The 27,865-nt window shown below is 38.2% G+C and overlaps 1 protein-coding gene across 4 annotated transcripts in view; it reads left to right on the top strand.

Moving 5' to 3' along the window:
- Ap3s1 (adaptor related protein complex 3 subunit sigma 1) overlaps positions 1–27,865 on the top strand; it is a 58,850-nt gene that overhangs the window by 2,199 nt on the left and 28,786 nt on the right. For all 4 annotated transcript variants that reach the window (XR_004385909.1, XM_032886163.1, XM_032886162.1 and 1 more), the window contains exons 2-3: positions 12,705–12,796; positions 16,079–16,190. Coding sequence is in view for 3 of the 4 variants with exons in the window: in XM_032886163.1 (XP_032742054.1) it covers positions 12,705–12,796; positions 16,079–16,190 (204 nt within the window). In the remaining variant the exon portion in view is untranslated. The remainder of the gene's footprint in view (positions 1–12,704; positions 12,797–16,078; positions 16,191–27,865) is intronic.

The following is a 27,865-nucleotide window of genomic DNA, read 5'->3' as shown; positions in this document are numbered from 1 at the left end:
CTCTCAGAAATAATTGAGAGTAATTTATTTCTTTGCTTCTCACACTAAACGGTAACCTGTGAGGGCAGATAGTAATTTTCATCTATGTATTTCATTGTCAGTTTGTCATGGAATGTGTACTGGAGGTCTGCCACATGTAGGCACTAGAAATGAACAAACACATCTACCTTCTGCTTTGTGGCTATAACCATGCCTAGTAAATCACCTATATGATATTTCAGGTTTTAATAGTAATAAGTGACGTGGAGTAAATAAAGCAAGGCAAAGTAGGGAGTATGAGGATGGAAATTTAAAATAACGCAGCCAGTTAGATTCTCACCAAAAAGTAATTTTTAAGCAAAGTGTTGAATGTGATAAGAAAGGCAGCCTTGCAGAGAGATACCTAGGGGAAAGGGCATTTTCTATGGTGCAAAATGAGTATACAGACCCAGATGGGAAAGTTGAGTATCTGAAGAGTGGACATCAAGAATCCAAGCATTGCAAATGGAGGCTGTTGGGGAAGCATTGCTGGAAATGGCATTTGTTTGTGTAGGTCGTTTGAGTGCAGACCTTTTGCATTGCCTGAAATTCCTTTCTTTTCTTTGTGACATGTCTAAAATAGAATTTTTGTCCTCTGTCTAGCCCCAGACACCATATTCATATTTCTGAAGAAATTTACCTGCTGCTATTCTTGTCTTGGAATTCTATTTTTTTTATGGTATGGTATTCTGTTCCACTGCCCATAATTTCTTAGGCTATCCTATAGAATTTTTGATAGAAGTTATAATTTAAGTATTTTTTGTTACCTCTAGCCACCAACAGTGAGTCATTAATGTATTAAACTTTTTTCAAAATTAGCTTTTATTTGTGTGTGTGTGTATGTGTCTGACATTATATGCATGCATGTGCCTGCAGAGACCAGAAGGAGTGGGTTCCTCTGGAACTGGAGTTTCAGTTGGTTGTGAGCTGCCTGAAGTAGGTGCTAGGAACCAAACTTGACTCCTGCAAGTTATACTAATATTATACTAAGTTAACTAAGGAAGTTACCACAGTAACTTCACCCATGCTTGGGCATCAGGGCTGGCAGGATGGCTTAGCTGTTGAGACCTTTACTGCCCAGCCCGATGACCTGAGCTCCCTCCACAGAACCCATGTGGCGGAAGGAAAGAACCACTCTTTCATGTTGTCTCTAACCTTTTAGTGTCTCCTTCACACAAGTAAGTTAATAAAATGTTTTTTAACTTAAAAAGAAGTAAGTATATATTCAGAAAGACCAGCAGTTTCAAGTTAAGTAAATTAAGCAATATTTAGGGATGTTTCTAGGCTAACAGTTTTGAACCCTGGCAGGTTGCTGGGGTTCAACTTTTACAGTTAATACTAACAGTTTAAAAATTGCTTCACTCTGACAACGTGTTTCCCTACTATGATGGGTTTTTATTCTACTTTTAGGCTCCCTCAGGATGTAACATTTGCGTGATTATCTCTACTCATTTGTAGTGTAGGTGGTGTGCTGTAATAGCCTTGGTCATGCCTCTCAACTGGTGTGTGTCATTTGTGTCACAGGAGGAACATAAGCATTTTGCTAGTCTTTGCTAAAGTTTTGCCTCATTCTGCTAGAGTCAGATACCAAGAAAGGGTGGGTTCAGTTCTTCCTCTTTTGTTTTGCCTTCTGTTTCTTTGAGATTGTCATTACAGAAGTTCAGAATTCATCTCTCTCTCTCTCTCTCTCTCTCTCTCTCTCTCTCTGTGTGTGTGTGTGTGCGCGCGTGCAAGTATGCGTGCCCATTTTTTCTTTCTAGGGATGCTTAGCCACAGCAGTCTAGCATGGTAACTTTTAATCTTATTAGTTAACCTAGAAATTTTTAGTATATTACTGATTGATATTTAAACCAGATGTATTTTTACATAGCTATTAAGCAAGAATGCAACCTTGATCTACTTGATTGCTGTATTATTGGTAAGTCCTAACATATTCTTTATTGAGTCATGCTAATAAAGTGGAAATATATGAGTTTCTACAGATACTAAAGATCACCACGCATTTAAAGTACAAGCAGGACATTTCTAAACTGTAAAATACATGAGTTACCCCATATAAGACCCTTGTAACTTATGTTTAAGTATTGGGTTGTTCAACAACTTCAGATTCTAGAAGGGACTCAGTTCTTTAAGTTCTGAAAATATAAAATAGTATAGTGTTTCTTTAAGAAGTTATATCTATGTTATTGGTTTCCTTTTTAGTGACTTAAGACAATGTGGCAGGTAGGATAGTTAAATGCATTGTTTTCTGTCTCTTTCTTTTTCCCAGGGCTGGGGGTGAAATCCAGGGCTTTATATATGCTTGGATGTGCTGTATGGATTAGCTACACCCCTCCAGCCAGTTGTTAATCAGTGTGGCACCCAGCTGAATTCTCAGTACTTAGAAGTACTAGGGAAACTGAGGCAGGTAGATCAATTGAGCGCATAAATTGGAGCCTAGACAACACAGTGAGATCTTGTTTCAACGTTTAGAACAAAATGAGATTGGAATATATATATATATATATATATATATATATATACACACACACACACACACACACACACACACACACACACACACACACATATATATATGTGCTGGAAATTGAACTCAGGTCCTCTGGAAGAGTACCCAGTGCTCTTAACCACTGAGCTGTCTCTCCAGCTCCCATATTCCAACTTTTTAAAGAAAAAATTCCATATGATTTCTTTAAAAAATTTCTTTAAAGATTAATTTTATGTGTAGGAGTGTTTTATCTACATCTCTGTATATGCAACATGTGTGTGCTTGGTATCTATTAAGATCAGAAGATGGTATCCTGGTGTTAGAGGTGGTTATAAATCACCTATGTGGATTCTGGGAACTGAACCTTGGCCTCTGCAAGAGCAATAAGTACTTTTGCCACTGAGCTGTCTCTTCAGGCCCTCCATATGGTTGTTTCTCTCTAGTATTAGTTAGAATTCTTGAGGGGTAGCTGACCTGGGTCTTAGGTGATTGATGCCAATGCTTCTGAACAGTTCCTGTGAGGTAAATAGTACAGAGAAGTAGATGGATTCTAGCACAGCGAGTCAGTGACTTCCTTACAGAGTGCTTCTTGATTTGCTTACCTGACACAAAAATTACTTACCCAAAGGCTGATTTTTTCCCCTACAGTTCAATCCAGTGTTTTGTTTCTGTAACCTAGAATTTGTTCCTTTGCCCTACTCCCTCAAAACAAAAAGCAAAAAAACCAAACCAACAACCTGGCAAGACATTCCCAATCAACAGTAGCTTTCTTTCATCAGGATCCAAGTTTGGGGCTAATAGTGATCATGGAAACAGATGAAATAGTATTGTTAGAAAGCTAGAAAGCAGGAACCTGTGCTGATTAGCAGACTAAGGCTCTACTATTTGTCTATTTACAAAGGATCTTATTGTTAGGAGTAACGAAACGGCCCAGCAGCTAAGAGCCTGTGCTACTCCTCCAGTGGTCCTCAGTTTGTTTCCCAGCTTTACTTGCTGACTGACAACCTTCAGCAACTATTTCCAGGGATCCAGCACCTTCTTCTAGGCTCACCAGACCCTGCTTGAATCTGGTACATATACATACATGTAGGCAAAACACTATTAATACACATAGCACCAATCAAATGTTAAAAAATTTAAAAACTAAGCACATGTTACCATGTTAATTGCATTGTTGTAATTTTCACATTAAGATGGAGGAGATAGCTCACTAGATAAACTGCTTGCCGAGTAAGCATGAGGACCTAGATTGAGATCCTGAGTATTTATGTTAAAAAACAAAGTGCAGTTGTATGTGCCTCTAATCCCAGAACCAAGGGTGTAAAAGAGAAGAAGCTCTCTGATAGCTGCTAGCCAACAATTTAAGTTGATAGAAGAAGCTGAGTTTCAGTGAGAAACCCTGTGTCAAAAATTAAGGTGGAGGGCTAGAGCGATGGCTCAAGAGTTAGATAGAGTACTTATTCTTGTTGAGGATATAGGATTAGTTCCCAGTATCACATGATGACTCAGTTATCCATAACTCCAGTCCCATGGATTCAACACCCTCTTCTGACCTCCACTATGCACACACATGGTACACACACACACGCGTAAAACATTCATCACAAAAAAATAAAATAAACCTAAAAATTATTTTTTAACAAAATTGAGATGGCGCACAAAGACCCCTGATATTGACTTCTGACTTCCAAATACAGGGCCAGGCATATGTGTCTGCATGTGCATGTGCACACAAATATACACATTCATAAACAAAATGCATTGATATTAACGGCACATTAATAGTTTGTATGTTTTTTCTTTGTGTCTTTCTGTTGTTTCCTTCTAGTTCTGGGGGTTGAGCCCCAGGCTGCTTATATGTGGTACAGGTGCTGTACCAGTGAGCCACATCTCCAGGCTTTGGTTTTCTCAGACAGAGAAAACTATGTCACTGAAGCTGGTCTTGAACACATGATCTTGTTGCCTCTGCCTCCTTGGTGCTTGGTTTAGTGGTATGCATGCCCATTGTACTGCATGCTATTCCCAAATTTAACTCATATGTGAAACTAGAGTATATCAAGGCCCTTTCCTTTTCAATCCCACAGAGAAATCTTTAATGATTTTTGTCAGAGTTACAGGTTTGTTCTTGTTAGTATTTGAAGTCTTTGTACTCATGGATTATGCATTTTTTTCTGCTGCTGCTGCTAATCCCAGTGATGGGCATCTAGAGGGTTCAGTTCATATAAAAATTGCCTATTAAGATACATTGCAACTATTCTTCCCACACCCATGCTGCCTTATCACTCCCCTTCCCCAATGTTCTCAACTCAAGTACAAGTAAAAGACTCCCTTCACTGAAGGATAAACCAGCTCCTCAAAGGGTTTGTAGTATAGGAGGAATAAAAGGACAGTTCTGTTTACCAGGGGATTTCTGAGACTAACCCGATGAACCTCTAAAGGTAAGCCTTAGGGAGGAAGAGCAACCTATCTAGACTTCTTTCCACTGAACTGTTTTCTCCTTCGCTGCCCAAATCCTAAGATGTATATTTGTTGTTTGTAGGGCATTGTTCAAAGAACTAGCAACATAGTGTAAAGACATGTCTCACCACTTGGTGAGTTTACATTCTAGTGATAGGAATTAATAAAGTACATGGGATTAGAGCTAGTTAGTGAAGAACATGACAATGGAAGGGGATAAAGACTGATGGAGGGTGATAGAACGGTGCTAGCTTAAATAGGTTCATCAGTGAAAGCCTCTGAGTGCCTGACATTTGAGGGAAAGAGAGGAGAGAGTTCAGAAAGGATCTACCTCTATACGTATGGTGGGGAGCAACTCAGGAAGACCCTGACCTCAACCTTGGGCATGTGCATACACGCATACACACATCACACATGTCATTCTGAAAAACAGGACCCTCATTGTTCTCTAAGGTCTGTCATGAAAAGGAACACATGCATCAATGGCTGGCACAGCATGCTAATCCTAAGGGTATAATAGTGGCACACATACCTTGGCAGTAACCAGTAGCTTTCTAATTAAAATTAAGTCTTACTCAAAAGAGGGAGATCATGCCTCATATTGGAAACCTAGCTAACTACTTATTTCTACTAAAGTCGTGGTTATTGGAAGAGAATTACAACCACTAATTTACTAAACCTGCGTAACCCCTAACAACCTATAAACATTTGTCCTTATAAACACAGATAGTTGTAGTCTTTATCAAGGAAATTTCTCTTTGCAACAGAGACTGTTACAGAAAACCACAACCAATCAAAATGTGGAGCCCAGTTCCAGTGGATAATCTCCAAAACACTCCCACTCTAAAAGTTCAGGGAACATTTCAGAAAGATTGTAGGAGCCAGGGATCAGGGCATTTGCTGTGAGATTGTGTATCCTAGTAATATCTGAAGCTACACCCATAAAGCCTTACCAGCATGATTACACAGATGTGAGCTTAAAGGATGACACCAATGAATTGCCAAACCAGACAGAGAAAAAAAAGCCCGTGGGGCTTCAATCCTACAGAAAGAACCAAGAACAACAGAGGAAGACAGAATAAGAAAGGTTGCCTTCCCCAGGCAAAAGCACAACCAAGTGGTTGTCCAGTAGCATATGATCAACCCTAAAGTATACGTACAGGTGGCAACTGAACAGGCGATATGTAGGACTGTATACCATACAGTTCTATGTATGCAGTAGTTATTAGTAACTGAATTTGAAGGAGAGTGGAGAGATGTATGAGATGGTTTGGAGGTGGGAAGGGAGAAATGTAATCAATTTATAATCTCAAAAATAAACATAAGAGCCTTGTCTCTCTCCTCTTTCTCAAGTTTTTATCTGGTTATCACGTTAGTGCTTTCTGGTTAAGTTTTCATTTATAGACATGCTCTATTTGGTTCTGAGAATTATTAAGAATAATTACAATACTTGGTTTAGTTTTTTTTTTCCTTCTGGCATTTTATTTTCCTGGAAGATTTTTCTTTTTCTTTGAGCTATTTTTTTTAAATTTACTTATCTCTAATTTATGTCTCTGCCAGCATGTGTCTGTTAGTTTCCTGTTTGTGAAGAAATCTCTCTTGGAGCCTTTTAGCTAGGACCAGCCTGCGCCTGTTGCCTGGCAATCATATTTGGACTTTATTATCGAGGGGTTCTTCTTGCCTGTTTTCTATGCTAGATCTTCAGTTGCTTGGTTGTTTGTCTTATCAAGGGGAAGCTAGTAGCTTTTTGAGTAAAATGTAACAAGAAGTAGATTTTATCAAACCTTACAGTTCTGAAAGTCTTAATAAGTATACTGATTGAATTTTAGAATTCCAAGTTAGAAATATTTCTTCCATGACTGCATGCTGTGCCTCCTTTGTTTCCAGTGTTGATTTTCAAAAAGTCTGTAGCAATTCTGGCTGCTCCTTTGTGTGTATGATGATTTTACTGATTTACCAAGAAATGTATTGATTCCCATTTGTAAAGTTTTAGAACTCCTTGCTTTGAGACTGTTCACATCCATAGTGTGGGTTATTCCATCAGGTCATTCATTCTGGCAACTCTGGTTGTCTATTTTGATGCAGGGGTTGAACCCAGGGCCCTTGAATATGCTAGGCAAGTACTATCACTGAATTCGCTAAATCCCTAGTTTCTCTCTCTATTCTTTTTGGGTCTTTACTTCATTCCTCTGGACTATTGTAAATTCTTAAAATGTTTTCTCTAATCTCTTCTGTAGGCTTTTTTTTCTGAAGTTTTTTCCTAATTTATATCCTGAATTTGAAAATTTCTTGAACTTACAGTTTTCATGATATCCTCTTTAATTTCTGAATTTTGTTTCATGGTATACTTCTCTCCTGAGTGTTTCAGATATAGAGCTTAGATTCTGCCATTAGAATTGGAGTCTACAAAGGAAGTTTAAGCATGCTGTTTTAAGTATGTAACAGGACTAAAAATGATCCTAAGGAAGCATGGAGGCAAAAAGGACAGCTTTTTCCCTCAGAGTCAAAAAAGTTCACAAAATAATAAAGGTTAGCTGAGACTTACAGATGTACTGATAGCAAATGGGGTGAACAAGGTATTTCAAGACAGAGGGAGAAAACTGAAGAGATCTGTGAAAATTCACTGTGGCTGATCTGCTTCAGTAGGGGAGAAGCAGCAGGGGAGAAAACTTCACAGGTAGGTCTAAAGGAGATTTGGAGGATGCTTATTGTATGGAAGGGAATTTTATGTATTAATTTTGAGTCTTTCCACTTTGCTAAATATATTATTTACAGATACACATATTCTCATTCTCTCTCTCTCTCTCTCTCTCTCTCTCTCTCTCTCTCTCTCTCTCTCACACTCTCTCTCTCACAGACACACACACACACACCGTCTTTGAAAATAGTTTTTTAGGTCTTTTTCTTCAGTTTGGATTAATATTGGTGGTTTTTATTTTTATTAGAACTTGTTTTTAGATAGGTTCTCAAGCCCTTCTGTGTCCCAGTGACCAAGGTCTTCCTTTTACCCAACCATGATGGGGTTAGTATTACTGAACCTATGAAGTGGATGCCAGGAATAAGGGTGGAGAAGGATCTAGCCAAAGTCTCAGGCTGGCATTATAAACTAGAGGTGGTTGGGAGCTGTGGAAATTAAGGATCCCTATAAAACCCCCTTCATAGGATACCCTCTAAGAAGTAGGGATGTAACACCACTTCCACTTAAATTTTCTAACAGGAATCCCTTTACCCCACCTTGGTATTTATTGTTGTAATTTATTGATCTTAAAATACTGCATCACAGACTTTGTCAAAGAGAGAAAGACAGATCCTAGAGTTTTCCCAATCTTCACTTGCAGGGGCCACATGGGGCCAGGTGCTGAGAGGAGCCTTCCTGTTCTTCATTCACTTATCTCTCTTTCTACAGTGGCCCCATGGATGGGTTCCATTCCATCTGCAAGTACCTCCAGAGGCGTATCTATTTCATTTAATTGGAGTTGGGAGAGCATCACGTCCTACTTTTCCCAGAGCAAGGGGGTGATATGGGCACAGTGAAAATACTTGTCTAGTTTAGATCATTCAGGTTGAAGCTGTAGCTATTCAGCCTCCCAGTTTCATAGGAAAATCATTTACCATTCAGCAGCTTGAAGAATTTATCAACAGAGATGAGAAACTATTGCTTTATGATCTTTTCATTAAAAGTTTGAAAACTAAAATAACCTGCATTTAATTATTTATTTTTTTCTACCTAATTTTAATTAAAAAATATAATTTTTATGAAGCCATTCCTTTAGTATTTGTTATTCATCCTTTTGACTTTATTATAGTTTAATTGATTTTCTTTTTTCTTTTTTTCGGGGCTGGGGACCGAATCCAGGACTTTGCGCTTCCTAGGCAAGCGCTCTACCACTGAGCCAAATACCCAACCCCTAATTGACTTTTTTTTAACACAGTCTCACTGTGTGGTCAGGCTATCATCTGGCTTTCCGTTTAGTCCAGGGTTACCCTGAAATTTGAACCATCTTGCTTCAGTCTCCTACATATTTGGATTACAGGCATATGCTGACAACAGTTTTGTTTCTATTATTTGTAATGTGTGTGTCATTAAGCACTGTTTAGTCTTGCTTAATTTTGAGTTTTATCCTAATGAAATCATTATGCTACTCACTCTTGCTGTTCCAGCTGTGGACTGAAGTGTGTCTCTCCCAAATTCCAATGTTGGAGCTCCAACCTACAGAATGGTATTGATTGGGAAAGAACTGAGTTTAGATGAGGGCGTGAGAGTGGGGCCGTCTTATGAGATTAGTGTCTCTAACAGAGATGCTTCTACCCTCTGTCTTTGCTTCATGAGGACCAGTAAGAAGGAACTCATCCATAGGCTAGGAGGAGAACCTTCCACCAGACATGGCTGCTGGTATTCTGATCTTGGACTTCAACCTCCAGTTCTGCCACAAAATAAACATGCAATTTAGGCCACCTGTCTCCCTTGTGCTGTCATGACAGGTTGAATCAAGGCACTTTGGTTTCTTACATTATGATTTGAAAATAAGAACTTCAAGACTCTGAAGAAAGAAATTGAAGAAGACCTCAGAAGATGGAAAGATCTCCCATGCTCATGGATTGGCAGGATTAATATAGTAAAAATGGCCATTTTACCAAAAGTGATCTACAGATTCAATGCAATCCCCATCAAAATACCAATCCATTTCTTCAAAGAGTTAGACAGAACAATTTGCAAATTCATCTGGAATAACAAAAAACCCAGGATAGCTAAAACTATCCTCAACAATAAAAGGACTTCAGAGGGAATCACTATCCCTGAACTCAAGCAGTATTACAGAGCAATAGTGATAAAAACTGCATGGTAGTGGTACAGAGACAGACAGATAGACCAATGGAACAGAATTGAAGACCCAGAAATGAACCCACACAATTATGGGCACTTGATTTTTGACAAAGGAGCCAAAACCATCAAATGGAAAAAAGCTAGCATTTTCAGCAAATGGTGCTGGTTCAACTGGAGGTCAACATGTAGGAGATAGCAGATCGATCCATGCTTATCACCCTGTACAAAGCTTAAGTCCAAGTGGATCAAGGACCTCCACATCAAACCAGATACACTCAAACTAATAGAAGAAAAACTAGGGCAGCATCTTGAACACATGGGCACTGAAAAAATTTCCTGAACAAAACACCAATGGCTTACACTCTAAGATCAAGAATCGACAAATGGGATCTCATAAAACTGCAAAGCTTCTGTAAGGCAAAGGACATTGTGGTTAGGACAAAACGGCAACCAACAGATTGGGAAAAGATCTTTACCAATCCTACAACAGATAGAGGCCTTATATCCAAAATATACAAAGAACTCAAAAAGTTAGACCGCAGGGAGACAAATAACCCTATTAAAAAATGGGGTTCAGAGCTAAACAAAGAATTCACAGCCGAGGAATGCCGAATGGCTGAGAAACACCTAAAGAAATGTTCAACATCTTTAGTCATAAGGGAAATGCAAATCAAAACAACCTGAGATTCTACCTCACACCAGTCAGAATGGCTAAGATCAAAAACTCAGGTGACAGCAAATGCTGGCGAGGATCGGAGAAAGAGGAACACTCCTCCATTGTTGGTGGGATTGCAGACTGGTACAACCATTCTGGAAATCAGTCTGGAGGTTCCTCAGAAAATTGGACATTGAACTACTTGAGAACCCATCTATACCTCTCTTGGGCATATACCCAAAAGATGCCCCAACATATAACAAAGACATGTGCTCCACTATGTTCATAGCAGCCTTATTTATAATAGCCAGAAACTGGAAAGAACTCAGGTGCCCTTCAACAGAGGAATGGATACAGAAAATGTGGTACATCTACACAATGGAATATTACTCAGCTATCAAAACAACGACTTTATATGAAATTAGTAGGCAAATGGTTGGAACTGGAAAATATCATCCTGAGTGAGGTAACCCAATCACAGAAAAAACACACACGGTATGCACTCATTAATAAGTGGCTATTAGCCCAAATGCTTGAATTACCCTAGATGCACAGAACACATGAAACTCAAGAAGGATGACCAAAATGCGAATGCTTCACTCCTTCTTTAAAAGGGGAACAAGAATACCCTTGGGATGGAATAGGGAGGCAAAGTTTAGAACAGAGGCAGAAGGAATGCCCATTCAGAGCCTTCCCCACATGTGGCCCATACATATACAGCCACCAAACTAGATAAGATGGATGAAGCAAAGAAGTACAGGCAGACAGGAGCCGGATGTAGATCTCTCCTGAGAGACACAGCCAGAATACAGCAAATACAGAGGTGAATGCCAGCAGCAAACCACTGAACTGAGAACGGGACCCCCGTTGAAGGAATCAGAGAAAGAACTTGAAGAGCTTGAAGGGGCTCGAGACCCCATATGTACAACAATGCCAACCAACCAGAGCTTCCAGGGACTAAGCCATTACCTAAAGACTATACATGGACTGACCCTGGACTCTGACCTCATAGGTAGCATTGAATATCCTAGTAAGAGCACCAGTGGAAGGGGAAGCCCTTGGTCCTGCTAAGACTGAACCCCCAGTGAATGTGATTGTTGGGGGGAGGGAGGCAATGGGGGGAGGATGGGGAGGGGAACACTCATAAAGAAGGGGAGGTGGAGGGGTTAGGGGGATGTTGGCCCAGAAACCGGGAAAGGGAATAACACTCGAAATGTAAATAAGAAATACTCAAGTTAATTAAAAAAAAAAAAAAGAGTATATCACAGTTTTTCCATTGTGTGAATGGAAGAAATGTGTATTATTTCAACTTTTTAAAGGGTCATTTTATAACTTTTCTTATTGGACATATTAAGAGCTTGTATGTACACCATTGCTGATAGTTGTTTATTGATTTCAAAAAACTGGTTTCATAGGGGATAGAAGAGTATGAGGAGTCTAAAATGTTGATTAATGAAACTTTGGACATGGTAGTTAGTTTCACTTATCCTTGCACTGATGGGCTGAGAGTTTCTCTGCATTGAATTTTTGCTGTATCTTATACGTTTGCAAGGGTGGCTCCTTAGAGTGTTGGCATTGTTACTTTAACTGATTGTCGCTGAATTACTTTGAGGCTTAACATCTGTATGTTTGTTTATGGACCATGATATTCCTTTCCTCTGAAATTTTTGTTCATGATTTTCCTTACTTTTTTTAATGATTTGGGAAGCCAGTTCTTTTTAACTGGGATACGAATTGCTTAGTTGAGTTTAGAAAATATCTACTGAAACAGTTCTTGAGTTGGGGGCCTGTTTAAATAAATATCAATACATTAGACTCAGCCTCAATCTCTGTTTTCTCAAGTTTCAGTTTACCTGCAAACTTCAAGCTTTCTCTATTGTCCCTGCACTCAAATATAGTAGATAATGTTTCATGAGTTACCTAACATTACTTTCCTGCTCAGTTTAGCCATTTGTAAAGCAGCAGTCTTTAACTAGCTAAGGTCTACTTTCCTTTTTTACAAGTGTGTGTCTGAGTGCTCTGTTTCTCATTTGGTTTTGAAGAAATAAGTTGCTTTCATTGTAGTAGTAAACTATATGATTTTTCCCCACTTCATCAAAAACTTAGTTTTTGTTTCTGTAATTTGAATCTGTTTTCCAAGGACCCTTTCCCCCTTTTCCAGATTTTTCCATATTAAAATTACTATCTTTTATTTTCAGAATGTCTTAAAATACTGTTAAACCTGTAGACTTGATGTTAATACACATGAATTCCTTCTTCAGAGTGAAGATACGCAACAGCAAATCATCAGGGAGACTTTCCATCTGGTGTCTAAGCGAGACGAGAATGTTTGTAATTTCCTAGAAGGAGGATTGTAAGTACAGCATTTCATGGGTTTTCTAATTTCCAGTGTGAAATGACAGTCTGTACTGCTATTGATGATGAAAATTCCTCATTATAATTAATTAAGTTAGGTAATTTTGTTGCTACCAGTATTAGTTTTAACTCTAATCTATACACTTTTAAGATATGCAAACTTTCTAAATTCCTTATAATGTTATTTTATATAAAGTTAATATATTCATATAGTAGAATTTACTTATTATAGGTAAATATAAATTTTTAAAATAGTTTTTCTCTCCCGTCTTAGTTCTTTCCCCCAGTTTCTTGTATATCCCTCTAGAAAGTGCATCTTACTTTTCATGACTTTGCCTGTTGGGTTTTTTTTGTTCAACATTTAACCTATAAATACATCTGGAGAAATGGTCATTTGGTAAAGATGCCTGCTGGCTACCAATCCTGATGCCTGAATTGGATCCTAGAACCCATATAATAAAGAGAGCTTATTCTACTCTCTCTCTCTCTCTCTCTCTCTCTCTCTCTCTCTCTCTCTCTCTCTCTCTCAAATGGGTATTGTATTCCTAGGGTGAATACACATAAAAATTCAGATCATATCCTTTATTTTATTATAAACAGTGTGTCTTTCAATTATGTCTATGTATTTATATAACACTAGTATAGATTCAGCTGGTAGATGTTTCTATTTTTAAAATGAAAAAAAATCTTGCTAAACTAAACAAACATTGAAAATATTTTTATTTTTATTTTTCATTGTTTGCAACATTGGGAATTAAACCCAAGGCTTTCTGTATGCTAGGCAAGTGCTTTTCTGCTGATGTCCATCCCTAACTCTAAATAAATACTTTAAAATGAATGGATTTTATTGAAAGCAGCTTACTTCTAAATATTTCTAGAAATACTTTCTCCCCAATTATATAATTAATACACTTAATGAGAGTTAATGCTAAGAATCAGCTTAGCCTCATGAATGATAAAATGCATATTATAAAAAAAAAATTGGGCAACAGAACCCATTTTTGTCTGACCATAATGTTTCTTTTATGTGGAGAGTATATTTGTGCATCATCAGCTCCTTGTCATTGTTTGCATTTAAAAAGTGTTTTATCATGCTGTACTTAAACATGAAATGCATATTTATGATTTGTAGATTTTGCTGTTAACCCCACTCCAGACTCTAATTTAATGGCCAAGGCAGCCACTTGTGTTTCTGTTAGATCTCGGTAGGAATCCACTTGTCTCTGCCATAGGCATTGCTTTTCTCTCATCTTTGTACCTTATCTCACAGACTGCTTCACCTTGCATAGTGCATTACACTAGGTAGACTCTGAGACCCAGACTGATCTAAAAAAGGTCCTGTTTGGATAGAATTATACCTTGAAATTGAGATTCTTTCCTAACCATATGAAAAACAGGAACCAAATACCATGTCTTTCTGTCTTTGTTATGGCTCTGAGTCTGGCTAGCCAGTTTACTGGGTCACATTGTTCAAATTCTTGGAACTTCATTTTCGTCTCCAAAGATATCTAAGGAGATATCAGAAATTAGCAATTTCTATTTGTAAAATTTTACATACTGTACACCTCTGTATTGTATAGTGTTATGGTATCTTCACACAAACGAGTCCTCAGAGAGGAGGGAGCCTCAGTTTAGAAAATGTCTCCATGAGATCCAGCTGTAGGCACTTTCTTAGTGATTGATGGGGAGGACCCAGGCCATTTTGTATGGTGCCATCTCTGAGCTGGTGGTTCTGGGTTCTATAAGAAAGCAAGCTGAGCAAAACAGGGACAGCAAGTCAGTAAGCCCCTCCGTGGCCTCTGCATCAGCTCCTGCCTCCAGGTTCCTGCCTTGAGTTCTTGTCCTGACGTCCTTCAGTGATGGACTACTATAGAAGTGTAAGTCACCTTAACCCTTTCCTCAAAGACTTGTGTTTTGGTCATGGTGTTTCATCATAGCAATAGAAACCCTTTTCTATTAATGGCTACTTTGTAACATTTTTCAGAAGCATGGTCTTCTTTTAAAACATAAACAAACAAAACCTAAAATGAATTTGCTGATGTGCTCATTTTGCCCCTACAGTGAACAATAGTAACTGTTGTCATAACCAATCTCAGAATATTTAAAGTGTACATAAAGACTTTTAAATTAAACTCTTTCTAGACAAGTAACCCAGCATAGTAGGAATCCCTCATTTCCCCCCCCCAAGATAATTTCTGTTTTTGTTCTTACAGGACAAGAAAGAGTATGTACTTAGAGAAGTAGTTTCTTTAGAGCTTATGAGTTTAGTGTTATGTTTACAGAATAGGAAAAATGCCACATCCTATATTGCTGAGAATGCTTTCTTAGTTTTGATTATGTATGGCCTGGTTTTAAATTATGTTAATGTTTAAGTAGTCTTGAGAATGTGAAATTGCTATTATAAACTTGACTATTATACAGCTAAAATATATTTGGAAAAACATAAGATGTCTCAGATGACTACTAAATTCTTTTAAAAATGCTAAATTCTAAATAATATGAATATGTGAATAAAAGTATTTTATGAAAGAATTGAATATTAGCATGATATTCTTACATTTAGATTTAAGAAAAATGTTTTTGGAGAGTGTCATGATACTACGTCTATTTAAAGCTTAAAAAATACTTTTTTTTTTCCTAGCTGATAATTAGTTTTAAGCTGTGGGTTTTACTGTGACCTATGAAGTTATATCTTGTAAGCACTTGCACATGCCCCGTGATCTGGTTTCTGCCAGTTCCTTCAGCCTCATTGTTTACTAATCTCTTGTTTCCTGGCCTCACATCTCATTGAAAGTGCATATTGTCTTGATGAAACAAACCTTTTCAGTCATTGCTATCTTAGCCCAAGGTGCTTTTCTCTTCATTTTTCCATGGCTCACCCCTACTGATTAGATGTCAGTCTGGATATTGCTGTCTCTCAACGTCCATTCTGAACTCCATGGATATGCTGGAGACCTGTCTTGGCTCCCTGTGTGATACACTCCCCTACCTGTTAACTTTCTTGTCTCCTTACGTGCTATAGTGCTTGACACACAGCACTTACTCAGTGAATACTGTAATGAATAAACTAACTAAAATTAAGCACTGCTTTCTTTTACTTGACATTTCTGAAGAAAATTGCTATCTTAATTTGCTTAGTTTCTGAAGTAAGTTTACTTGAATGCTACGCCATTGTTTTATTTTATAAAAAGTTTTTAACAAATGTGATTTTGTTTGAACTAATGAAGTGTTCTGCATTTTGTTCCCTACACCATTTCAATTATCTTGTTTTGTCATTTAGATTAATTGGAGGATCTGACAACAAACTGATTTACAGACATTATGCAACACTATATTTTGTCTTCTGTGTGGATTCCTCAGAAAGTGAACTTGGCATTTTAGATCTAATTCAAGTAAGTCAACAGTTGCATCTTAACTACCATTACTTAGGTTTTTTTATTCTATTTTTATAAACTTAAGATTAAAGTTTTATAAAACGATGTTGTTTGATAAGAGCTGTTCCATAGTAGATATTATGGGTATGCTGTGACATAGTGCCACATAAATCAAGTTAGAGGAAAGATTGATTTTGGTTCACAGTTCTGGAAATTCAGTCTGCCAGCTGATCCCATTGCATCTAAGTCCATTGCAAAGGAGTAGCGTTGGAAGAAAGCTTGGTAGAGGTATGCTGCTGTCCTCATGGCAGGGGGAGCAAAGAGGGCCGGGGACAACATAGACATTTCAAAGACACCTCCCAGAGACTCCTTCTTCAACTAGGTTCCACCTCCTGATAGTCTGTTTAGGTATGAACTTATAAGTAGATTAATTCACTTAGACAGTGCCCTCATGATCCAGTTCAAACCATGTTAAAGGGCTGTAGAAACTAAATTGATTAGGAGTAATTAAAGCTAATTTCATCATGCCTTTTTTGTTCGTGTGAGTTACTGCAAGGAACCCAAGATTGTGAATCTCTCTGCATGTGTCTAAATCTGATCTAAAGACTTGACTCTTCTGAAAAACGTTTGTAATGTCTGTAGAACTCATCAGTTACCAGAAAACTCAATTTGAATCTTACCTGTTAATGTTGCTTCAGCTCTTTAGATCTTGCTTCTTCTTCATCGTTGCCTTCAACCTTCACAAGTAACAGTTTGTGCGTATATGTGTTTGCCTTTTCATATCATTGAGCCTGGAGATGTTCTATTTGTTACTTGCAGGATATTTTCTTTTAGAACATCTCCAGATTTCATCTCATATTATCAGACTAGTCATCTTCCTACATTTTTAGTTGTATCCATCTCTATCTATCTCCCATACTTTGGGGCTTTATTAACAAATATAGAGGGTTAGAACTTTTGCTCTGTTTGCACGCCGACGAGTTAATCTATAGTTTAAAGGGTGATGGCAGAAGATGACAGAAGATTTCTTGCATTATTAATAACCCAGAAGCATTACCCACAAAACAAATCATCCCAAAACAAATTAGCTCAAACCCTGATAAGGTTTGCCTGCATTAGTTCTCAGTTCTAGAAGGGTCAGGTGATGTCTGCACCACGGTAGATCAGATCACATAGGAGACAGACCTCAGAGTTAGGGAGCTGGAATTCTTTATAATGGGTGAATCACATCTGCTCTGAAAAGGATGAGATACTCTTTAAAAGACAAGATAAGCTTATCCTTTTCTTTTAAGGAAGACATTATTTTCCAAGGCTGTTTGTCAGTGAGACAGATTGAAAAGATAATCTAAGACACAGATAACAATTGCCTCTGTTCCCAGGATTGCAGAAACCTATACTCTGTAGACTTTTTAGAGTTGCTTCATATTCAGTAGAACAGGGCATGTGTGAAGTTCCGTGGGACCATCAGTGTTCACATGTGTAATATTCAGTAGCCTCATATCTTCAAACCTGGAACCACATTTCTTCAGAGCTTTGCTTTCTGCCCCAGCTTTCTGTTCATGTCTCATTTTTATACAAAGTACTAGTCAGTCCACAATCTGTGTAATTTCTTCTCTCAGCTGCCTTCTTATCTTTCTGTTTTACTGTTTCTCTTGTTCTGGGTCTCTCAGGTTTCAACATGTCATGTTTTTCCTTCTCCCTGATCCTATTGAGGTCTGGCCTATCCTTATTCAGCTTAGACTCTATGGGTATCTTAAGCTAGACCTCGCTTCTAGACCATCACAAACAAAACTGAAGCAGTCAGGAGAAAACATTGGCAGGCTCTTGCTGTCTACCTGCCTTTCTCCTGTGTGTTGTAGAAACAATGCATTCACTGTACTCCTAGCTGAGGAACCAGGCCTTCTGAGGTTAGCTTTCACTTCTCTTGCTCTAGCAACACCCCTCACTTTGTAGCATTTTATCCTCTTCTAAATCATTCCCTCAGCCAGCACTGTGCTCTTCCACCTTCGTTCCCTTTCTACTGTCTCTCTCTGTTGATAACAAATTATTTTGCTACAGAAGGAATATCTGAAACTGGTTTGCTCTCTTGCACTATTGTCATGAATTACAGGGTCTTCCTCTGATTCAGATTGCCATTCACTCTTGATAAATACTCTACTTGATCTTGAGGATAGTTCTTCCCTACTTTTTGTCTTGGGTCTTCTCCTTTTGTGGCTTTATTCTTTTGGTAAGGTAATTTCATACTAATAGTGTCTATGTATTGATGGTACTAAATTTAATCTTTAGCCTAGACCTTTCCTTCGAATGGCTGATTTAAGACTCAAGTTTCTGCTGGGCATCTCCGCTTGGGTATTATGTGAAGATCTCACACTGAAGTAGATCTGAAATCTGTATTTCCTGTAGTTTTTGGCTTTTTTTTTTTTAGGATTTTATTTATTTATTGTATATATATATATGAGTACAATGTAGCCATCTTCAGACACACCAGAAGAGGTCATCAGAACCCATTACAGATGGTTGTGAGCCACCATGTGGTTGCTGGGAATTGAACTCAGGACCTTGGCAAGAGCAGTCAATGCTCTTAACTGCTGAGCCATCTCTCCAACCCTGTAGTTTTTGTCTTATCGTTACTAACAGCTGAACTCTTCAAGTCAGAACCTGAGTACTTGCTTGTTCTTTGGCCTTATTTTCTGCATTCTGCTCCATCTTAAGCAAATCCTTTGCCTGACCTCTTATTTCTTCACTGTGGTCCAAGTTACATTTGTAGTCTGACAGTTCTGACTGCTCTCTCTCTCTCTCTCTCTCTCTCTCTCTCTCTCTCTCTCTCTCTCTCTCTCTCTCTCTCTCTCTCTCTCGGTCTTTACTCAGTGCATCAGTCAAGTGCCATTGTAATATGCTGCATCTCACACCTTTTACTCTAGACTCTTCATAGCTTCAGCTATGAAGCTTTATTGGAGTAAAAGCCACTTTGTCATAGGCTACCCAGGAGCCTATGTGTGTTGACCCCTTCCTGTTGCTTGTCTTCTGTGTCCTTCTCATGTGCTCAGCCTCTTGTTGATGCTACAGGCATATGCCTACTTCAGACTTGGTACTTGTTGGCTTTTATGCCTGAGATGTTCGTTCACTTGGTACTCACTTGGCAGGCTCCATTTCATTCTTCCCGATTTTGACCAGAAATGACCTTTTCAGTATGGAATTCTGTGGTCATGCTTTCTAAAAATCTCCTCTACATTTCTAACCATTGATTTGCTGTATTTTTCCTTTCCTTAGCACCTGCTATTATTTTCTATGATGCTTTATTGTCATTTACTGCTAATAGAATAAAAGCTCGAAGAGGACCTAGAGTCATTTATTGACTTATCTACCAAGACTATATATTATGTTGCATTAGTATTGCTGATTTATCTCACACAAGGAATAGGTCTTCAACAAATAATTGTTTGATGTGTGAATAAATGAGTGAATTTAATGCCTATATGTAGTATTTAGAATAAAATAACTGATAATAAGGGCAAAAACGTTAGAATAGTTATTTGGAAATGTAGCTGTCACTACATGCTATTGACATTTTCTTATCTGAGTTCTACTTGATTGGCTAATTGTGAGAATCATTAAGTCATCTATCTATCTATCTATCTATCTATCTATCTATCTATCTATCTATGCATGCACACATATGTATATATATACACACATATATTTATATATATATATATAATATGTGGTTTTTATATTTTAAGTTTATATGTCATACCATCTCTAAAAGCTAAAGAAAAAAAGTAAATTGTGTTCATAAATGTAGTTATAGGCCAGGGATCAGGTAAAAGCACTTGCCTTGCAAGCTGGCTGACTTTATTTCAATCTGAGAACAGAATCCACAGGTAGAACCAACACCATAAAGTTGTCCTCTAACCTCTAACCATGTAGCAGAGTGTGTGTGTGTGTGTGTGTGTGTGTGTGTGTGTGTGTGTGTGTGTGTGTATAAACACTAATAAATACAATTTAAAAATTAATTATTGCAAATAGTTTGCTTTGGATCAAGAGTATCAAGAGAAAATATACAGAATTTTTTTTCCTTTCTGAATAGTACACAAATAGAGATGTGGCATCAGTAAGTTGTAAGCTGGGGAAAGCTGTATGTAAAAAGATTCGTCAAATGAGTTATGATTTTTAAATCTGCAGGAAGGAAGCACTTTTTTATTTTAAATGAGAAATTACTAAGTAGAAAATGTAATCATAAATTCTGAGTGGCCAAGCTTAGACATATAAGTAACAAGACTAAATAAAGCTTTTGGTATTGCTTTCGTTAGTAAGGTTAAAAGCAGTATGTGCCAGTGGAGCTGTTAGTATATCACTTTACTCTTAAATTCTTTTTTCTTAATTGGATATTTTCTTTATCTACATTTCAAGTGTTAGTCCCTTTCTTGGTTGCTCCTCTGAAAACTCCCCATCCCATCTCCCTACCCTGCCTCCATGAGGGTGCTCCCCCCCCACCCACCCACTTCCTCCCGCCTCCTTGCCCTACACTGGGGTGTCAAACCTTCACAGAATCAAGGGCCTCTCCTCCCATTGATGCCCATCAAGGCCCATCCTCTGCTACATATACTGATGGAGTTATGGGTCGCTTCATGTGTATTCTTTGGTTGGTTATTTAGCCCTAGGAGCTCTGGGTGGGGGGTCTGTTGGTTGATACTGTTGTTCTTCCTATGGAGTTGCAAACCCCTTCAGTTACCTCAGTCTTTTCTCTAACTCCTCTATTGGGGACCCCATTATTAGTCCAGTGGTTGGCTGCAAGCATCCGCCTATGTATTTGTCAGGCTCTGACAGACAGCTATAGCAGGCTCCTGTCAGCATGCACCTCTTGGCATCTCCAATAGTGACTGGGTTTGGTGACTGCATGTGGGATGGATCCCCATGTGTAGCAGTCTCTGGATGGCCTTTCCTTCAGTGTCTGCTCCACACTTTGTCTCCATATTTCTTCCTGTGAATATTTTGTTCCCCCTTCTAAGAAGGACTGAAGCAGCCACACTTTGCTCTTCCTTCTTCTTGAGCTTCATGTGGTCAGTGAATTGTATCTTGGGTATTCTGAACTTTTGGACTAATATTCACTTATCGGTGAGTGCATACCATGTGTGTTCTTTTGTGATTGGGTTACCTCACTCAGGATGATATTTGGAACCCAGTTCCATCCATTTGCCTATGAATTTCATAAAGTCATTGTTTTTGATAGCTGATTAATATTCCATTGTGTAGATGTACCACATTTTCTGTATCCATTCCTCTGTTGCAGGACATCTTGGTTCTTTCCGGCTTCTGGCTATAATAAATAAGGCTGCTATGAACATAGTGGAGCATGTGTCCTTGTTATGTGTTGGAGCATCTTTTGGGTATATGCCCAGGAGAGGTATAGCTGGGTCCTCAGGTAGTACTATGTCCAATTTTCTGAGGGACCTCCAGACTGATATCCAGAGTGGTTGTACCAGCTTGCAATCCCACAATGGAGGAGTGTTCTTCTTTCTCCACATCCTCACCAGCAACTGCTGTCACCCGAGTTTTTGATCTTAGCCATTCTGACTGGTGTGAGGTAGAATCTCAGGGTTGTTTTGATTTTCATTTCCCTGATGACTAAGGATGTTGCTTTTCAGCCATTCAGTATTCTTCAGTTGAGAATTCTTTGTTTAGCTCTGTACCCCATTTTTAAATAGAATTATTTGATTCTCTGGAGTCTAACTTCTTGAGTTCTTTGTATATATTGGATATCAGCCTTCTATTGGATGTAGGATTGGTAAAGATATTTTCCCAGTCTGTTGTTTGCTGTTTTGTCCTATTGACAGTGTCCTTTGCCTTACAGACGCTTTGCAATTTTATGAGGACCCATTTTTTGATTCTTGATCTTAGAGCATAAGCCATTGGTGTTCTGTTCGGGAAATTTTCCCGTGCCCATGTGTTCACTCTCTGTTCTATTAGTTTCAGTGTATCTGTTTTGTTTTGTTTTTGTTTTTGTTTTTGTTTTCTTTTTTTTGGAGCTGAGGACCTAACCCAGGGCCTTGCACTTGCTAGGCAAGCGCTCTACCACTGAGCTAAATCCCCAACCCCCTGTGTATCTGGTTTTATGTGGAAGTCCTTGATTCACTTGGACTTGAGCTTTGTACAAGTTGATAAGAATGGATCAATTTGCATTTTTCTACACGTTGATTGCCAGTTGAACCAGCACCGTTTTTGAAAAATTCTCGCAAACCGAATCCAAGAACACATCAAAATGATCATCCATCATTTCAAGTAGGCTTCATTCCAGGGATGCAGAGATGGTTCAGTATATGTAAATCTATCAATGTAATCCACTATATAAACAAACTCAAAGAAAATAACCACATGATCACCTCATTAGATGCTGAGAAGGCATTTGACAAAATACAACACCTCTTCATGATAAAAGTCCTGAAAAGAACAGGAATTCAAGGCCCATACCTAAACATAGTAAAAGCCATATACAGCAAACCAGTAGCTAACATCAAACTAAATGGAGAGAAACTTGAAGCAATCCCACTAAAATCAGGGACTAGACAAGGCTGCCCACTCTCTCCTTACCTATTCAATATAGTACTTGAAGTCCTTGCCAGAGCAATCAGACAACAAAAGGAGGTCAAAGGGATACAAATTGGAAAGGAAGAAGTAAAAAAAAAAAAAAATCACTATTTGCAGATGATATAAGAGTATACTTAAGTGACCCCAAAAATTACACCAGAGAACTACTAAACCTGATAAACAACTTCAGCAAAATGGCTGGATATAAAATTAACTCAAAGAAATCAGTAGCCTTCCCCTATTCAAAGAATAAACAGGCTGAGAAAGAAATTAGTGAAACAACACCCTTCACAATAGTCACTAATACTCTCTTAACCTTCTAATGCTGTCTTTCTTCTCATTTCTTCTCTCCCCTCCCTCCCTCCTTTCCTCCCTCCTCTCCTTCCTTCCCACCCTTCCTTCCCTCCCTCCCTCCCTCCCTCCCTCCTTTTCTTTCTTTAAGACAGGGTCTCCTGTAACCCTGGTTGGTCTCATATTATGTAGGTCAGGCAGGCCTTTGACTCAAAGATCTGCCTGCCTCTGCCTCATGAGTGCTGGGATTAAAGGTGTACTGAGATTAAAGGTTTGTACTAGCATATTTGGAAAGTAATTCTTTTTTTTATTTGTTTTAAGATTTATTTTAATTTTATGTATATGTCTGTGCATGTGCATTAGAGTAGCCAAGGAAGTCAAAAGAGTGTTGGATCACCAGAGGCAGTTGTGAGTGCCCCATGAGGATTCTGAGAACTGAATTTAGGACTTCTGAAAGAATTTTAAATGTTCTTAACCTCTGTTCTATCTCTCCAGCTTCCAAATCTAACTTCTTATGCTGGTTTCTGAGACTTGGCAGGTATCACTTACATGAAACCACAAAAGTAATCATGGTAAACATTTGCTATGTCTGTCTCTCCCTTTCCCCTCCATTTCTTTCATCCTAAATTGGTGGGGGTGATAGAAAAAATGATAATTTTAAGAAAAATTTATAGGATTAAGTTGATTTAAAATAATATTTAAAACTCTAAGCAGAGACTTCAAAGAAATTTTGAGCTTACAGTAACTGTGACTCCAGATCTTTTACTTCTGAGGACCACTTATTCAGTGTTTTGTTTCCCTGTATGCTTTTCTACTAAAGAGAGAGATGCAGACCTTGGTTTTATATGGCTTGGTAACAGAGAGGGAACAAGCAGAACTGTATCTTGCATTGCCTTCTAACTGAATTCTTTATTACACTTTCTAATTTATTTGATACATAATTATAGTTTTATTCTGAAACTCTATGTATCTATAGAAAATAATTTTTGTGGTTTCTGTTTCTCTGTTGGCTATCCCTGGCTGAAGAGAATGGTAGACATATGCTACATTTAAACTTTTTAAATTACATTTCCTAGCCATTCGTTAGTAGTCTCTAGAGTCAAAAGAAGAGAGAGAACTCATTTAAGATTCAGTCTGCTTTACTGAGAGAAGTTGAAATGGATGTGAATTTTCTTAGAGGTAAAGCAGAAGTACTCTGTACTTCTGTACTTAGGCTCTGATGTGGTAGCCCGTCTTAAGTGTTCTACTAGGACAACTTATGTTTCAGGGAGTTAGAGGAGGAACTATCAAAGGACAAGAATTGTGCAGCATAACTGAAGTGATTCTTTCATGTACTTTAAAAAAAGGAAAATGACTGTTGTGTCTTGCTAATGTTTTTGGCTTTATTGCTCAAACATTAGTAACTTTGGTGGTAAAGGGATTTGAATTTTGTATTTTTGTGTTTGTATCAATGATTAAACTCAGAGCCTAACGTGTGCTAAGCATGACTCTTACTAGTGAACCATGTTCCATTCTGACAGTTTGTGTTGATTAGATAAAATACAGAAGAGAGTGTTTTAGGATAGTTCTATCACTTTGTTTGTTCTGAAAGTAGACTTAGAGGAGCTGGAGAGGTGGCTCAGTGGTTAGGAGGTGTTCTTACAGAAGATTCAAGGTCAATTCCTGTCACCCACCTTCAATGGTACACACTTCCCTCAAAGGAGTCCAAGGCCTCTTCTTGCTTCCTCAGGCACACCCACACATGAGGCATACACTCACACAGATACACATAAATACACAAAAATAAAACTAAAATTCTAAACAAAGGGCTACAGCTATTTTTATAAGACCCTTTGATGTTATTACATGACAACCTACTACTATGTTATCAAAAAAAATGTAATTTCCCTACATTACTATGTGTTTTTGCTCTTGGTTTCCAGTTGATCTATTGCTTACAAGGGAACACTGGTCATTTATGAGCCAGACACCATAAAAGATGGTCCAGTGAACAAAGTTGGATTGAGGAGCTCATTGTTTTTGCTTTTGTTTCATTAAATAACTATTCAGAGATTATTTAGAACTGATTTTCTTGGATTTTCATCCTTTGGTTGTGAGACAGTATCTCTAATGTAAAAAAATTAGAAGTGGAAAATGAGGAACCTATAAGAGCTGAACTGAGACCCATTTGTCCTTGTATGTTCCTTAGAGAATAGAGCAAACAAACATCGGCATATCTTACTAAACATGTGCCTGTATGTTGATATTTCTACTGTTTTTTTAAAGGTTCAGTCTACAGTTCTTTTTTTTTGTTTTTTAAGATTTATTTATTTATCACATATGAGTATACTGTAGCTATTTTCAGATGCACCAGAAGAGAGAGTCAGATCTCATTTACAGATGGTTGTGAGCCACCATGTGGTTGCTGGGATTTGAACTCAGGACCTCTGAAAGAGCAGTCGGTGCTCTTAACCTCTGAGCCATCTCTCCAGGAGTGATATTTCTACTGTTAAAAGAGTACTATTCAAATAACCATTGAAAAATACATATTTTTCCTTTTTTTATTGGACATAGTCCTTTATTTACATTTGAAATGTTATTCCCTTTCCTGGTTTTCCTATCCATTAGCCCCCCATCCTCTCCCCCTCCCCCATAAGGGTATTTCCCCCCCATCCACCTTACTGCCCCTTCCTACCCCATCCCACCCCAACATTCCCCTGCACTGGGGATTCAACCTTGACAGACCAAGGGCTTCCCCTTCCACTGGTGAGCCAACAAGGCTATTCTCTGCTACATATGCAGTTGGAGCCCTGGGTCAGTCCATGGATAGTCTTGGTTTAGTGGTTTAGTATTTTAGTCCCTGGAAGCTCTGTGGTTGGCATTGTTGTTCTTACAGGGTTGTAAGCCCCTTCAGCTCTTTCAATCCTTCCTCTAATTCCCGCAAAGGGGGTCCCAGTCTCAGTTCAGTGGTTTGCAGCTAGCATTCACCTCTGTATTTGACATGCTCTGAATGTGTCTCTCAGGAGAGATCTATATCTGGTCCCTTTCAGCATGCACTTTTTGAAAAAAATACATATTTTATGCAAAGATTTGGTATTCTTAAAAGTGTGTGTGTGATCCTAGATTTGACTTTATGTGCCGTGTAAAATCTGGAAGAAGCATTTAAATACATTCTGTGTATATTTATGTCATTTTGTCACTTACTTGAGCAATAGCTCTGTTTGTTTGTTTTAATTGTTCACAAGTTGATAAAAAGAAATATACACCTTATTTAAAATAATTTTTTTTAATTTCTTTGTTTTCAAGATACTGCCTCTCTATGTAGTCCTGACTGTCCTAGAACTCACCATGTAGCTCAGACTGGCCTCAAACTCACAAAGATCCTATTTCTTCTGCCTCTTAAGTGTGGGAATTAAAGGCAGGCACAATCCTAACATATATAATAGCTGGCCTTAAGATTCTCTTCTGTTGCTCCATGTATACATTAGAAATGTTTAAATATTTACACAGTAAGAGTAGAGTTCATTAAATATTGACGTTGGGTCATTTGAGGTATTTATAAGCAGTCATATTATCTTCTCTGTGCCACATGGATAATGGAAGCATGGTGATAGAGAATTCCAGATTGTTACTGTGGTTTGTGTACTACATTTAGTACTTACCACAGCATTGACCTGGTTCATGTGTAATGACAAAAGTGAGTTTAGTTAGGAAGAACATGGCGTTGGACTATATGTTTAATTTAAAGCTCCATCTATAACATTGGCTATGATTACAGCACTGCTAGACTATTTTTCTGTGATTATTTCACTTATGGATGCTGTGCTAAATTGGAGTAGTATTCATAGTTACTAAAGCTCTGTAGACCTGTTTTTAAAAAGTACATTTTGTTTGTAAAATGAATTTGTTTTGAAGGTGCTACTTATAGAGCTGATGGGGTGGCTAGGGAGGTCAGTGAATTCAAGCAGCATGGTGTCTTGTATCTAAATGTTGAGGCTCTACCGTATACCAGGTATACAACCTTTGACTCTGGTTTTCTTTTAATGGGCAAATAATAATAACACCAAATAGGTGTGAACATTGTAAAGACAGTCTGTATAATTTCTGTGATGTTTTCAGTTAATACTTTTCATCAAATCATAAACTTATAAGAAAGGAATATAAAGAATGACTTAATTAGTATACAAGTGAATTCTTTTTTAGTGGTTCTTTTTTCTGACTTATATTTTGAAATATTTATACATCTTTCACCTTATGCTGTACAGTGTCTTGGGATAAGTTTTACAGGGTGGCTCATTTATATGATAAGAAGACTTAGCTGTAGAGATTCCTCAGTGAGTGGTTAAAAACACAAACTAGTCTTACAGAGGACCTAAATTCAGTTTCCAGCACCCACATCAGGTGGCTTAAAACTTCCTGTGACTCCTGGAGATTAGACACACTCCTCTTTTATTTTTTTTAGCCTCCAAAAGGGGGATGTTTCATTAGTTATTTTTTAATTGGATATTTGATTTATTTACATTTCAAATGTTATCCCCTTTCCCAGTTTCCCCTCTGCAAACCCCCTATCCTTTTACCCTGCTTCTATGGGGGCGCTTCTCCCCCACCCACCCACCCCACTTCTGCCTCACCGCTCTAGCATTCTCCTACACAGGGCATCGATCCTTCACAGGACCAAGGGCCTCCCCTCCCATTGATAAGGCCCCTTCAACTCCTTCAGTCCTTCCCCTAACTCCTCCATTGGGATCCTTCTAGTCCCCCAGGCGCTGTACTCATATGCACACTCACAATTAAAAATAAAAGTCTTAAAAAAAACCAGTAGGCTTAATTAGAACAGT

Source organism: Rattus rattus, chromosome 15 (assembly GCF_011064425.1).
Source record: "Rattus rattus isolate New Zealand chromosome 15, Rrattus_CSIRO_v1, whole genome shotgun sequence".
In the NCBI taxonomy this organism is placed as follows: domain Eukaryota; kingdom Metazoa; phylum Chordata; class Mammalia; order Rodentia; family Muridae; genus Rattus; species Rattus rattus.
The sequence above is the reverse complement of the archived record's forward strand: the minus strand, read 5'-3'. Positions and strand labels throughout refer to the sequence as shown.